This window comes from Cucurbita maxima, unplaced genomic scaffold, assembly GCF_002738345.1.
Source record: "Cucurbita maxima cultivar Rimu unplaced genomic scaffold, Cmax_1.0 Cma_Scf00027, whole genome shotgun sequence".
Taxonomy (NCBI): Eukaryota; Viridiplantae; Streptophyta; class Magnoliopsida; order Cucurbitales; family Cucurbitaceae; genus Cucurbita; species Cucurbita maxima.
The window spans coordinates 976,567-991,146 of record NW_019272043.1 but is presented as its reverse complement, the minus strand read 5'-3'; the positions used below and the strand labels follow the sequence as shown (position 1 = coordinate 991,146).

General features: G+C 36.9%; 4 protein-coding genes across 4 annotated transcripts; all 4 read left to right on the top strand.

Annotated features, from left to right (window-relative positions):
• Positions 1–611: 611 nt before the first annotated feature.
• On the top strand, positions 612–4,378 carry LOC111499750 (26S proteasome regulatory subunit 6B homolog). Its single transcript, XM_023151410.1, has 6 exons — positions 612–1,168; positions 1,887–2,117; positions 2,396–2,554; positions 2,746–2,898; positions 3,127–3,210; positions 3,913–4,378. The coding sequence occupies exons 1-6, from the start codon at positions 674–676 to the stop codon at positions 4,045–4,047; spliced, it is 1,257 nt and encodes a 418-aa protein (XP_023007178.1). The 5' UTR covers positions 612–673; the 3' UTR covers positions 4,048–4,378.
• Positions 4,379–5,424: 1,046 nt separating this feature from the next.
• On the top strand, positions 5,425–9,473 carry LOC111499727 (probable inactive receptor kinase At5g58300). The gene is made up of 4 exons (XM_023151379.1): positions 5,425–5,659; positions 5,804–5,995; positions 6,699–8,017; positions 8,755–9,473. The coding sequence occupies exons 3-4, from the start codon at positions 6,772–6,774 to the stop codon at positions 9,375–9,377; spliced, it is 1,869 nt and encodes a 622-aa protein (XP_023007147.1). The 5' UTR covers positions 5,425–5,659; positions 5,804–5,995; positions 6,699–6,771; the 3' UTR covers positions 9,378–9,473.
• A 680-nt stretch (positions 9,474–10,153) lies between these two features.
• Positions 10,154–12,251, top strand: LOC111499801 (ubiquitin-conjugating enzyme E2-17 kDa). Its single transcript, XM_023151493.1, has 5 exons — positions 10,154–10,265; positions 10,385–10,480; positions 10,757–10,884; positions 11,131–11,235; positions 11,909–12,251. The coding sequence occupies exons 2-5, from the start codon at positions 10,411–10,413 to the stop codon at positions 12,050–12,052; spliced, it is 447 nt and encodes a 148-aa protein (XP_023007261.1). The 5' UTR covers positions 10,154–10,265; positions 10,385–10,410; the 3' UTR covers positions 12,053–12,251.
• Positions 12,252–12,801: 550 nt separating this feature from the next.
• Positions 12,802–14,049, top strand: LOC111499779 (pathogenesis-related genes transcriptional activator PTI6-like). Its single transcript, XM_023151464.1, has one exon. The coding sequence runs from the start codon at positions 13,170–13,172 to the stop codon at positions 13,929–13,931; it is 762 nt and encodes a 253-aa protein (XP_023007232.1). The 5' UTR covers positions 12,802–13,169; the 3' UTR covers positions 13,932–14,049.
• The last annotated feature ends 531 nt before the right edge of the window (positions 14,050–14,580 follow it).

The following is a 14,580-nucleotide window of genomic DNA, read 5'->3' as shown; positions in this document are numbered from 1 at the left end:
AGATTTGGTGAGATTATGTTGTACATAAATGAGATTCTGTTTACGAGTGAATAAATAAGAAAAAATGGAGTATATACATAATTGCGTGTTAACAAAATTAAAAAAATGAACAAATATAGATGGGGAATTGATTTTAATATAAATAATATTGGTAATTTTTACTGCAAATACAACTTATTTTTAAGGGCGTTGATGTTGTATGATGATGTAATATAATGATTTGATGACGTTATTTAATTATACGATGATTGATAATATTATGTGATGTCGTGATGACGTTAGGTGATGATGTGATGATGTTATGTTGTATATGATGTTAAAATGATGATGCATAATAATAAGATGAAAGGACGATGTTCCATATATAGAGACAAAATACAAAATAGATTATGCGTATATTTTGTAGTTCGGAGATGTCACTGAACCGAACCGTCATTTATGGGCCGCTAGTCTCTAAATGGCCCAAATAACAATATAGATAAATGGGCCTATGGATTCAAACTGGGCCTCCCTATCTCGACCGACTCAAAAAAGCCAGGTTGAGAAACGACACCGTTTTCAATAAGATTCTCGAACAAGATTATAAATCAGAGAATTTCTTGCGCGGTACTCTAATTTCTCATCGTCCTGTCTTTTGCTTTCTTGCCCGGAGAAGGAAGAATCGAAAACCAGAATGGCTGCCGCAGCTATGGTTCTTGATCCCAAATCCTCACTGGAGCCACCGGCATCGTTCCCATCGATGAGATCTGATCTCCAAGGCCTGGCGGAACAGTCCTCCGACGAGGATGACCTTTACAGCCGTCTGAAATCGCTGCAGCGGCAGTTGGAGTTCATCGACATTCAAGAGGAATACGTGAAGGATGAACAGAAGAACTTGAAGCGCGAGCTTCTACGAGCACAGGAAGAGGTTAAAAGGATACAGTCGGTGCCTTTGGTAATCGGTCAATTCATGGAAATGGTCGATCAGAATAATGGGATTGTTGGATCCACAACTGGTTCCAATTATTATGTCAGGATTCTCAGCACTATTAATCGCGAACTTCTTAAACCCTCGGCCTCCGTAGCTTTGCACCGTCACTCTAATGCGTTGGTCGACGTATTGCCTCCTGAGGCCGACTCTAGTATATCTCTGCTCAGCCAGTCGGAGAAGCCTGACGTGACCTATAATGTGAGTTTTACATTATTTTGTTTTCGTAAATTGTTCGAATTTGCATAATGATGTTGCTTTCGGCGTTCTTGTATTTCTCCGTTTGTTATAATAGAATTAGGGTTTAAGTGGAATCCAGTCTTGTTATTTTGAGTTGAATTCTCTATAAATTTGGATACCATACTGTTCGTAATCGCAAATTGAAAGAGGGTTAGATTGTTCTTCTAAATAGTTGGTGATCGTTCGACAGAAAAGTTCTATGAAATTTGATAATGCGTATTGTTTTTTACGTTTTAATCGAAAATTAGCATTTCCCGAAAGGTTAATGTCACCTCTTTATGATTTCGAAAGGTTTCAATTGTAGTGTCTTTCCCTTGTGTTTAAATGTGTGGATTTTGATTGAACTACTAGTTGAACATTTTTTTTCGTGTTAATCTGTTCTGAGGTACTCCCAAGAGAAAAATACTTTTTGGTAGTTTTAAAATTTCCTAATTGAACGCATTTTCTGCATAAAACACAGATTGATAGCCTTAGCTTTTTGCCAAGGTTCACCTTGTTTACTCTCGAGTATTTTGACATGCGTGTGAGGTTGCCTACTTTGATTTAGCTGTTTAGACTCTATTTATTTCTTCTGACTTGATATTAATTCTTCCTCGTATCATGTTTCCCTTACGGAAGGTTTTTGAAAACGTAGGGAGTTAGAAAAATTGCTTACTGGTTTCTTCTTAATCATTTTTAGGATATTGGTGGATGTGATATCCAAAAGCAAGAGATTCGTGAAGCAGTGGAGTTACCTCTTACTCACCATGAACTGTACAAACAAATTGGTATTGATCCTCCTCGAGGTGTTTTGCTTTATGGTCCCCCTGGAACTGGTAAAACCATGCTTGCTAAGGCTGTTGCTAACCATACAACTGCTGCCTTTATCAGAGTTGTTGGTTCTGAATTTGTTCAGAAGTATTTGGGTGAGGTATGTTTGGAGTTTCCTATTTTCTTTTATAATTTCATTACTTTTTCATTTTCCAACTTGTTTTACTACGACTAAGTTTGTGAGACGTTCTTTTACATGAACTACCAATTCAAGATTGGTTGTTTGTAGGAAACTAGCCATTGATTTTACATGAGATGTGTTCTTAATCTCAATTTTGAATAATGTTAGACAGAGTGAAACTGACGAGTTTTTCAAGTTCAATTTTTGTTGGAGATCTTTTCGAGATTCAGTTTTATGCTCTTTCTATTCAATTTCAGGGCCCAAGAATGGTCCGTGATGTTTTCCGTCTTGCTAAGGAAAATGCCCCTGCAATTATCTTTATTGATGAGGTTGATGCCATAGCAACAGCCCGTTTTGATGCTCAAACAGGAGCAGATAGAGAAGTGCAGCGTATTCTCATGGAGCTTTTAAATCAGGTACGATATGCATAAAATGTGGATCACATTTCACAAGGTTATTGATGCTGTGATTCTCTTATGTGGATACTGGTTGCTATTTCCTGAAATTAATTAGGAGTGGGATTTTTAAGCGTCATATTAGTAGTAATGAATAATTTTCTGATGATTACTGATTCATTTAGTTTTCAACTTAATTTTAATTTTGGTAGATGGATGGGTTCGACCAGACAGTGAATGTTAAGGTCATCATGGCAACGAATAGGGCTGACACATTGGATCCTGCACTCCTACGTCCTGGAAGACTTGACAGGAAGATAGAATTCCCTTTACCTGATCGCAGACAAAAGAGGCTGGTATTTCAGGTAAATCTTGCAAAATATTTTATTTTAAGCTCTATATTATTTCTCCTGTAGTACTGCAGGAGTGGCTTCTTGATTTTTTTATAATATGTCTCTCTTCAGCTCTCACCCTTTCAGATGGCAGAACTAATATTAGACATCTTTAGTCTTGGCTTGCATGCTGTGAGATTTGCATTTCACTGCTGTCTACCTGTCAATTTTAGTTCATAAATTCTCTATGGTTCTATGTAGGTTTGTACCGCAAAAATGAACTTGAGTGATGAAGTGGATCTAGAGGATTATGTTTCCCGCCCGGACAAAATCAGTGCTGCTGAGGTTCGTAATTCAAATGTCCTTTTGTGCAGTAAATGTGTTTAGCTTAGTATTGTCCATAAGTAATTATAGTAGAAGTCTTCTTTTGAACATCTCAATACTGAAACGTTATCTAATTTATTCTCTTTTCTTCCTCTTGTTTTATTTATTTTTTGTCCCATATCCTTTCGAACTCATTTTTGATATCATTGAAGCCTGAAAAACCTTGTTTTTTGAAGTGCATAGTGTACCATTAGATGATAAAACACTGCGTTTCATTCATTCTTCTGGTTTACTTCTTCAGTCTCATTACCTTGCTGCATATAATCCTCCTCCTCCACGCCGCTTTTAGAATTAGATTCTGAGAAAATAGGGTGTGGGGTTGTTAACTGGAGTAAAATATGGGAATGGAGTGTAGGCAAGAGAGAGACATTGTTCGTGGCTTTCTGGGATTAGTTAAGTAAAGAGATTTAGAAAGGAATGCTTGTCTGAAGAACGTTGGAAGTTATCCTGAAATTTTAAAAAACTACAACTGTTTCGTAACTTTTCAAAAGAAATTCCATGCTCCTTAATTGTTAAAAATGCTGTTACAGTCTTCCTATCATGTAGGAGAAGTTAGTTGGCATCTAGTGTTGAATTAGATTACAAAAACAAATCTTGTATATCATTTTCCCCTCTTCTTTATGGAGTTCATCATTAATCAGTAGTTGTGATGGCCAACTGCAGATCGCCGCTATCTGTCAAGAAGCTGGGATGCACGCGGTTCGTAAGAACAGATATGTGATACTCCCCAAGGATTTCGAGAAGGGATACAGAACCAATGTGAAGAAGCCTGATACCGACTTTGAATTCTACAAATGATCCTCAGAGGTGGAAGTGAAATCTGGGTATGATGATCATAATTACAGATTGCTTTCCTTCACCTGGAGATGATGGCATAGATAAGGGTTGGTATTTCTCCTTGTATGAATCTGTTACTCCTTGCCCTGTACTCTCTATTTTAGCGTCATTTAGAATGCTGCTCTTGCTCAAACTAGATTTCTTTGTTCTTAATGGACTGCCCTAATGTATCCTATCCAAGCATTGAGTGGAAGTGTGTAAGTTATTGGTAATTTGAAGATAGTTTAGGGTAGCCTGTTGTATGCAATCACAACAATCACAACAATCACAACAATCACAATCGTGTTGTTTTAGAGATCCAGAACGGTGGAGGGAAGAAAAGTTTGGAAGACGCATTGAATATGGAAACGGTGGTCCCTTGAAACGAAAGGCATGATTCAACATAGGGAGTCAAAAAGGTCATAATCATTCTTCTTTGACGTTTTTTTACAGCCTCCAAATTCTGATGTGATACACTCAACAACTTATTTATAAATGCTTCATCCACCATATTTGGACACTTCTAATAAATCCAAACATAAATTCCTCAACCTTGAGAAAACCAACTCAAGGAGTTTGAAACATAGGTAAGTTATAGTGATTGTATCAAAGGAGGACAATATCAAATCTTAATACTCAAAGTCAACTCAAATTGGGACATTCTGGATATATATATATATATATATATATATATATATATATATATATATATATATATAATTTTTATTCTAATAACTCAATAATTATTTCATAATGATAAATATGGTATAATGTTCAACATAATGAGAGGTGAGGATTGAATAGGGGCAAAAGTCGGTGATATGGAATGTAATTTCTATCATCAATCTAATTTAGTTAACCTCGTTCGAGGTGCCCTCCATAGGGTTTTGACCCTGCAGATTAAAAAAATATCTCAACAAAATTCATTTGTAAAAAATATTTGAATATAAACCTAAATTTTAAAATATTTTCAAGAAAAATAATAAATTAATTTAAAATTTTAAATGTTTTTATACTAAATTTTATGAGCCAAAATAATTGGAAATAATTATTTTCTGTATAAACCAATGAGAAATATTCAATTATTTTATTTATGTGGGAATCTTTCTCAAATTCCTTAGCACCAACCACATAATTATTAACATACTTAACATATTTTTAAAAAAAGAAAAAAAGCTTTTCTATTTTATAAAAAAAAAAAAAAAAAAAAAAAAAAAAAAAAAAAAAAAAAAAAAAAAAAAAAAAAAAAAAAAAAAAAAAAAAAAAAAAAAAAAAAAAAAAAAAAAAAAAAAAAAAAAAAAAAAAAAAGAAATCTATTATCTAATAAAATTGTAGTCGTTTAGAGTGGAAACGACCATGGAGCGGTGGCATTTATGTTAAGACTGTAATTTTAGAGTAGCTGCAAACGAAAGCATGAGAACGTGGATGGGTTCATTGAAGAACGATGAACAACAACGTACTCTAAACGGCCTGAGCTGCCGATGCAATTAGTTGAACTCCTCAATTTATTGCATGAATTAAGAATCACCACCGTGGGTTTCCTCGTTTTCCCCCCACTGTTCTTCTAAAAGCGACACAAATCCTCTTTCTTTCGGTGAATCTCAGTGCTCTCACTTTTCTAATCCTTATTTTCTCTTTATTTTGCAAACCCATTTTGATTTTCTCTTTGCATTTGCAGTTCTATCGATTTCTTGCCCCTAATTTCGATTTGGGTCTTTTTCTTTCACTCTCTTTTCAGCTTTAAAGCTTCGTTTCTCAGATCCTTTCATTCCGCCGGGATGTGAAGCTTCGGCTCTGCTTTTTACTGTAAGTGCTCTCCGGCGGCCATGGCGAACTTCTCTTAAGCTTCTTTGTACCTCTTTTTACCTGTGGCTGGTTATTCCGGTGACGGCGTTGGAGGGTTCTTGGGTGTCGCTTTCTTCATTTTGAGGTTCTTCACTTCCCCTGTTTTTTAGTTGACAGATCTGTGTTCTTGTTGGAAATATGCTTTTATTTCGGTTGATGTTTTGTTGGAATTGTTTGTTTGTGAGCTCAGATTACACTTACGAGCTAATTTTCAGGCTTACATTTACCGGATTTGTGTAGTCTTCTTCTTCTTCGAAGCTTATTAAACCTGAAAATGATTGAACCCTGTTTTGTGTTCTTGTTAACCATGGAGTTATCCATGTTCTAAATCGCAATTTCCTTGTCATTTGGTCAAAAATGTTGTTGTTCTTCCTTATTTTGTGACTTGAAATTTGTTCTGAAAGGACTTCTTGAACTTTTGGGGCTTGGCTACACTCACACACTCACTGTTCAGGAAGATGGTGACGTTGAGTTCTTAACTTGATAAACTTATTAGTGAAATCCAAACCAACTCATTCTCCTAGTTCTCGTACGAGTACCGAGATGCTTCAGGATCGATGCTCGAAAGATGGTCACGGTCGAGATTTAAGCCTTTGTTTGTTAAAGTTATGAAGTACGAATTCAGCTCGGTTGTTGAGTTTCCATTTTAGTAGAGTACATGATGTTGCATAAATTCTTTACTCTTTGTGTCTGATGTTTCCATTGTGACTGTGATTAATTTCTTCCGGGTTTCTGTCCTTTCGAAACCTTGAAATCGACATCACTTCTCGTTTCCAAATTCGTGGCAGGTAAACAGCAGGGCCCGAACGAACGGATTGTGGTTGTCACTTTTGTAGTTATTCCTGTGCTAAGTAATTCCAAATGAAGCTCTGTTCAGCATCAGTGCTTTCTCTCGTTTTGATTATTGTTAATCTACTTCACCTTGTCATTGCCGACCTGAACTCAGATAAGCAGGCTCTTCTCGACTTCCTATCGTCTGTTCCACATCGTCGGAACCTTAACTGGAACGATAGTTCATCAGTATGCACTACTTGGATTGGCATTACTTGCAATGCAGATGGAACCCGTGTGCTTACCCTCCGACTTCCTGGGATTGGACTGATTGGTTCAATTCCTCCTAACACTCTAGGGAAACTCGATGGTCTTAAGATTCTCAGTCTTCGTTCCAACCTCCTTAGCGGAAAAATACCGTTCGATATTACCTCACTTCCTTCTCTCCAATATCTTTATCTCCAGCATAATAACTTCTCTGGTGACTTCCCTTCATCCTTTTCACCAACACTCAATGTATTGGATCTATCATTCAATTCACTCGAAGGAACGATTTCAAAGACTATCCAAAATTTGACACGGCTAATTGGATTGAACCTCGGGAACAACAATCTTTCTGGTTCTATACCAGATATCAACCTCCCTAAGCTCAAGCATTTCGATGTAAGCTATAACCATCTTAATGGTTCGATACCGACTTTTTTTAGGACATTCCCGGACTCATCCTTCATTGGAAATCCTTTATTGTGTGGATTGCCTCTAAAATCTTGCTCCATAGACCTATCTCCAGCACCTGCCATTTCTCCAAAGCAGAAAAGACTGAAGATGGGAGTTATCATAGCTATTGCAGTTGGTGGATTTTTGGTTCTGTTCCTTGTAGTTCTTTTCGTGATCGTGTGCTGTTTAAAGAGAAAGGACGGCGAAGGCACTGGCACGATAAAGGGGAAAGTTTCTGGTGGTGGGAGAAGCGAAAAACCGAAAGAGGAGTTCGGAAGTGGCGTGCAGGAGGCTGAGAAAAACAAGCTGGTGTTCTTTGAAGGTTGTTCATTTAACTTTGATCTTGAAGACCTATTAAGGGCTTCAGCTGAAGTGCTTGGAAAGGGCAGCTATGGAACAGCTTATAAAGCTGTCTTGGAGGAACCTACCACTGTTGTTGTGAAAAGATTGAAGGAAGTGGTGGTCGGGAAGAGGGAGTTTGAACAACAGATGGACACGGTCGGCAGGGTGGGGCAGCACCCGAACGTCATGCCACTCCGAGCATATTATTACTCGAAGGATGAAAAGCTCCTTGTTTATGATTATGTCCCCGTTGGCAGCTTGTCGTCACTTTTGCATGGTATGTGTCCTTTACTTCTCTTCTGTTTAGTTATCTACTGTATAATACCGACTTGAAGCGTTGTGCATAAGTACGACTCGTGGGTTGTTTTTGGCTTGGAAACAATGGGAGGTGGTCATAAAAGTTCATTTTGGTTGGTATTTTCGACTTTGAACAAAATAAAAATGTGAGATCCCACATCGGATGAGGAGAGGAACGAAACATTCTTTATAAAGGTGTGAAAATCTCTACCTAGTAGACGCGTTTTAAAAACTTAGGGGAAGCTCGAAAGGGAAAGCTCAAAGAGTGCAATACCTGCTTGCGGTGGGCTTGGGCTGTTACAAATGGCATCAGAGCTTGATATTGGGAGGTGGCCAATAAGGATGCTGAGCCCAAAGGGAGTGGACATCGAGCAGTGTGCCAGCGAGGACACTGGGCCTCGAAGGGGGGTGGATTGTGAGATCCCACATTCGTTGGAGAGGGGACAAATCATTATTTACAAAGGTGTGGAAACTTCTACCTAGCAGACGCGTTTTAAAAACCTTAAGGGAAGTCTGAAAGGGAAAACCCAAAGAGGACAATATCTGCTGATGGTGGGCTTGAGTTGTTTCAAATGGTATTAGAGCCAGACACCGGATAGTGTGCTAACGAGAACGTTGAACCCCAAAAGAGGATGAATTGTGAGATTCCACATCGGTTGGGGAGGGAAACGAGCAAGGTTGATATATCTCATGTTAGCTATGTACTGTGTATTGCAGGAAACAGAGGAGGGGAAAGAACACCAGTTGACTGGGACACAAGACTCAAAATTGCTCTTACAGCAGCAAAGGGCATTGCTCATATTCATACAATGGGTGGTCCAAAGTTCACTCATGGAAACATCAAGGCCTCAAATATTCTCCTAAACCAAGATCTCAATGCTTCTGTCTCTGACTTTGGCCTTACCCCTCTTATGAATGTCCCAACTTCTCGAACTGCAGGTTATCGTGCACCCGAGGTGATCGAAGCTCGTAAACACACTCACAAGTCAGATGTTTACAGCTTTGGTGTTCTTCTTCTCGAAATGCTAACTGGAAAAGCTCCCCTCCAATCACCTGGTCGTGACGAAATGGTCGATCTTCCTCGGTGGGTCCAATCGGTCGTGAGGGAGGAATGGACAGCTGAGGTTTTCGATGTTGAGCTAATGAGGTACCAGAATATTGAAGAAGAAATGGTGCAGATGTTGCAAATAGCAATGACTTGTGTAGCGAAGCTGCCCGACATGAGACCGAACATGGACGAAGTTGTTAGAATGATCGAAGAAATACGGCAATCCGACTCGGAGAACCGGCCATCTTCCGAAGAAAACAGATCCAAGGACTCAAATGTGCAGACCCCATGAATTCTTTGATTGAGAGATTGTGTTTATTTTCATTATTTTAGAAGGAATTGTCCAAATTAGAAGGTAAGTTTGTACTTTGTAGAGTACACTCATTCTTAATTTTCTTTCAATTTAAAATATTTGTTTTCTTAGTTTAATTACAGATATTTTAACCTGAATCATTATAGTTGAGTTGGGTTATTTTTTTTACTAACCTAACTGGTTCGGTTTAGGTATCGTAGTGAGCTCACAAACGTAGCCTTCTTCAATATCTTCGTAGCACCACTCTAGGTCTAAACGGGTAGCGTGCAACTCATTTGAGGTTATGTTCTTATCATGTTTGAACTATTTCGAGTCAGTAAAATTTCAGTAGTTGGTGTTTCTGTCTCCTCAACACAATTTTAATTGTGGATTGACATGTATTTGTTTGAATTATGAATCTAATATTATTATTCTAAGACTATACTAATAATTTTTTATTTATCGTGAATAAATATAATTTTTTTTTTAAACAAACTCTAAGTTTTTCGACTTATAATAATAAGAAAAAAATACTTTTATTTTCTAAAATTTTCAAATATAAATATAAAAATTTAGATATTTTTGTTTACTCCATTAAAAATGGGTTAATTTACGTATTTTTAAATAATAATAATAATTATTATTATTTTACTTTTCGAAAGATATTTAAAAGACAAAATATGGAAATTAAGAATATATATATATATATATTTATATATTTTGAATAATTTAGTAAATAATTTAAATATGGTAAAAAAAATGGAGAATGGAAAAATTCTAGAAGCATCTGTTTCCTTATTTAAAAGGCTGCGAAAATTATTTCATTCAGGATTCGCTTCTTCTCTCTTCGAAATTGTGAAGCCCTTCATCGTATACAGACCGGCCAAGGTATTCGCCGACTTCATCTCTATCTTTCTTCACTTATTTTTCACTTTTTCAAGGTTAATCAGCCGTTTTCTGGGCTCCTTCAACTTAAATTTCGCTATGTTTTGTGTTTGGGGAGCCAGGTTTCTTGTTCGTATTCTGGAAATTAATGGCTTCAAAGCGGATTCTTAAAGAGCTCAAGGATTTGCAGAAGGATCCTCCTACTTCTTGCAGCGCTGGTATTTCACCTTCGTTTCATGCTGCATTCTCAGCTTAATTAGGGTGATTGTTTCTAATGCGACAACCTATTTTGGGTTCTTTTCTATTTTGAGATTGTCGAACATGGTGTGCCCTTCCTTTCAATCCTTAATTGATTATTGATTTCTTCGTCGTGAACATTATTTCTTTGCTGGTCTGCTTCCAAATTGCCCGTTGTTAATTCGTTTTCAATTGTTCTGCTGTTGTTGTCTCCCAAAAGTACCTCAAAGTTCGTACGTGTTCTTGTTTTTCAATAGGTCCTGTGGCTGAAGACATGTTTCATTGGCAAGCAACTATCATGGGACCTACTGACTCTCCATACTCTGGAGGTGTATTCTTAGTTTCTATCCATTTTCCTCCGGACTATCCTTTCAAGCCTCCAAAGGTTAAGTAATTTCTAATACCGCTGTGTTCAGATATGCCCCAAGAATTGGTTTCTGTGCTTACTAGAATTAGATATGTATTGAGTATGACATTGTCTTTTTGTTCAGCTGAATATTCGTACTGTTCCATTTATCTTGATTGTTTTATTTAGTTTTCCCCTTGTTTGATGCTCTTGATTTCCATAGTTTCGTGCTACCTACAATGTTACTGTAGGAATATTTGTAGTGAACTTTTTGAAACCTCGCAGGTGGCTTTTAGGACTAAGGTGTTCCACCCGAACATTAATAGCAATGGTAGCATATGTCTGGACATTCTTAAGGAACAGTGGAGCCCTGCGCTAACTATTTCCAAGGTTAGTCTAAATATACAGTCGATTGAAATAGTTTCTAACTTTGATTAGTGGTGTTTGAGCGGTTCTCTATTTTTGTTCCAACCATCTGTTACTTTGTTTTATTGCTACAATTTGGCTGTTTGTTCGAACGTAGTTTGCTTTTAACAATCTTTCAAGAATAACAAAATTACTTGAGTTTGCTGAATGGCCTTGAAATTGTTTTTCCATGTCTGGTTTTTTGCACTACATGAAATGATTTTCTCCCCTCAATTGTATTGAGTTTTCTGGCTATTGTGGAGTATGGATCCTAAAGAATGGAAACGTAAAGCAATCCTTGGATCCCAATGATTCAAGCGGGATGATTTTGGATTTTGCTTTATTACATTGGTGGTTCTCCAAGGAACTGGTATTTTCAGGCTGTTGTTGTTGAGAACCGTTGGGAGAGGAGTCCCACATTGGTTAATTAAGAGGTTAATTATGGGTTTATAATAAGGAATATATCTCCATTGGAATGAGGCTTTTTGGGAAAACCAAAAGTAAAGTCACGAGAACTTATACGTTAATTATTTGAGCTTGTGGTAGTAACCAGGAGAAGTTCATCTGTCCGATTAGTATGCCTTCTGTAAATCAGCTATTGTATGCAATCAATTTGAAGTTAGAATCTTATAGTAAAACTTTAATGAATGTATTTCAGGTGCTTTTGTCCATATGCTCACTGCTAACTGACCCCAACCCGGATGATCCTCTCGTTCCCGAAATTGCTCACATGTACAAGACTGATAGAGCCAAGTATGAAGGTACTGCACGCAGCTGGACTCAGAAGTATGCTATGGGATAATGGACTATAACCTCAACCATTTCAGCTCTTGAAGAAAGAAGTGTCCTTGAATCTTGTTTCCATGAAAAAGCGAAAGAAATGAAAGCCTGTGTGCTCGTAAAACTTGAATTTTTTTAAGAGCTTAACTTTGATTGTGAATATTGATTTGAAGAAATTATATTATCTTACTCTATATTCTCTAATGATTGATTATTCATTCTACCCTATCTCGCTAATGTCAGACCAACATGTTTTATGGGCTTTTTTTTATTAGCATGTTAATACATTGGCTAATGTTTGTTTGTCTGTGTTGTATATATATTGTTGTTAGCGCTACACTTCAAGATGTGTTTATTAGGGAGAAATTTTTGTACCTTTGCAAGGTATGTTTCGTTTCCTTTTTCAATGGGAAGTTTACAATGTACATTACTTCTTTCATTACATTATATCTCGTCAACATTATTTTTTAAATGGTGTGAAGTTTTTGACTTAGAAACGAAGTCCTGGTTCGATCATAGAACTAAATTTTTGTTTCAAACTGAACGTAGGAATTAATTCATCATTCACCAAACAGCAAAGCACTTGAGAGCACAGAAACATGTGGATTTGTTTTAGAGCACATATACTTTTGACTTTTAGGAGCAGATCTCAGTCAATCCAAGTCGTCCTAGTGGGAAGTGATTGGAAGAAGCCAAAATATCAAGTCTTGTTCTCTTTGAATGTAAATTAATTTATTTCTTAACATATAAATATATGTGTATATATATATATAAAATTTGAACATTCTTTGATGTCCTATATATCTGCCTTCAATCTCTGTTTGCTTGGACTTGGATTTTCCACTCCCAAGTCTTCCCTTTTCATATTCTCTGCTTTTTCTTCTTCTTCTTTTCTGAACTCAAAAGGGGTTCTTAGTGTTTGATCCATTTCTATGTAATTTAGTTTGTTGTGAAAAGTTGTTTCAATGGTGTTCTTGCGTTTCATCCTTCTTCTTCTTCTCTGTTTTGCTGATTTTACAGATTGATTGATCTTCTTTTGCTGTGTTACTCTGTGTTGTTTTGTGTATGCCCACTTGGGAGTTTTGATCTTACCCCCTTCTGAGGATTTTGTTAAGATTGATTGTTGTTTCAGATCTAACATGTCTGTGGGAGAAATGGGTTTTTTTCCAGAGCGTAGAATCAACCACCGTCGGAAACCGCCAAGTTCCGGCGACTCTCTGGAACTGCAGCAGAAGCTTGTTAGGATCATCGTTACCGACGCCGATGCCACGGATTCATCCAGTGATGATGAAGGGGTTTCCGGCTCAACAGAAGGAATTAGGAGACAAGTTAGAGAGATTCCTATTGGATGTTACTCTGTTTTTTATGGTTCATCAGAGACCCCTGTTCCGGCGATTAGCAAGAAACGAAGCAATCGATCACAAAGCTCCAAATCCTCTCACCGGAAGAAGTTTAGAGGAGTCCGGCAGCGTCCGTGGGGTCGGTGGGCGGCGGAAATCCGAGATCCGACTCGTGGGAAGCGGATATGGCTCGGAACATTCAATACGGCGGAGGAGGCGGCGGCGGTTTACGACCGAGCTGCTCTGAAACTCCACGGTCCAAACGCCGAGACGAACTTCTCCGGTGAGGGTGAGGTTTCCACGGCGGCCAAGGGCGGTAGCAAGCAGGAGGACGGATTGGAGTCGCTGAAAACGACGGCGGTTTGGTCACCGGCGTCTGTTCTTCATTATGACGGCGCTTTACCTCTGATTAATGAGATGTTTTGCAGAGAGATTGATGAGTTCGAATTCAACATGGAGGCGGTGGCAAGATTGCCGGCGGCGAGGAGGCAGTGCGGCGGCGAAGAAGATTTCGGGGAGGTAGAGCTGGACTTGGACTATTTCTTGGTTGACGTCCTCTAAGGAAAGAAAAGTTCTAAATAGCGTGGAATTTCCATTAACATTCAACGACGTCGCGAATTTAATAATAATAATAATAATAATAATAATAATAATAATATGGTGATTTTATTAAATTAAATATTAGGTGAAATTTGTGATGTGGCTCAAATTAATTATAAACGACAAGTTAAATTGTTTTTGGAGGTTAATTATGTCTGGAAATAAAACGTTTGAAAATTAAATAATTGTGTATGGGTTGATAAATATAAAAAAGAAATAATAATAAAAAATAAAACTATTTTTGTTTAATTTCGTAATTATTTCCAACAATATTACTACATTACTTCATTTTATTATTATTAGTTAGTTTTTTTTTATTAAGTAAACTTATTTAAATAAATTTGCCTACTTTAAATTTAATTTTTATTCATAAAAAGCATATTAGTGTGTAATTTATTTTTTTATTTTATTTTATTAGCTATTAATCATTATGCTCAAACAAATTAACTTGAAAATTATTAGTGCAATAATTAAACCTAAATGCATAGGATGTATACAAAGTCGAACAAGAAAAGTTTTAGTATTTTTGCTTTTTCTATAATTGTTTTTTTTTTTTTTTTTTTTTTTTTTTTTTTTTTTTTTTTTTTTTTTTTTTTTTTTTTTTTTTTTT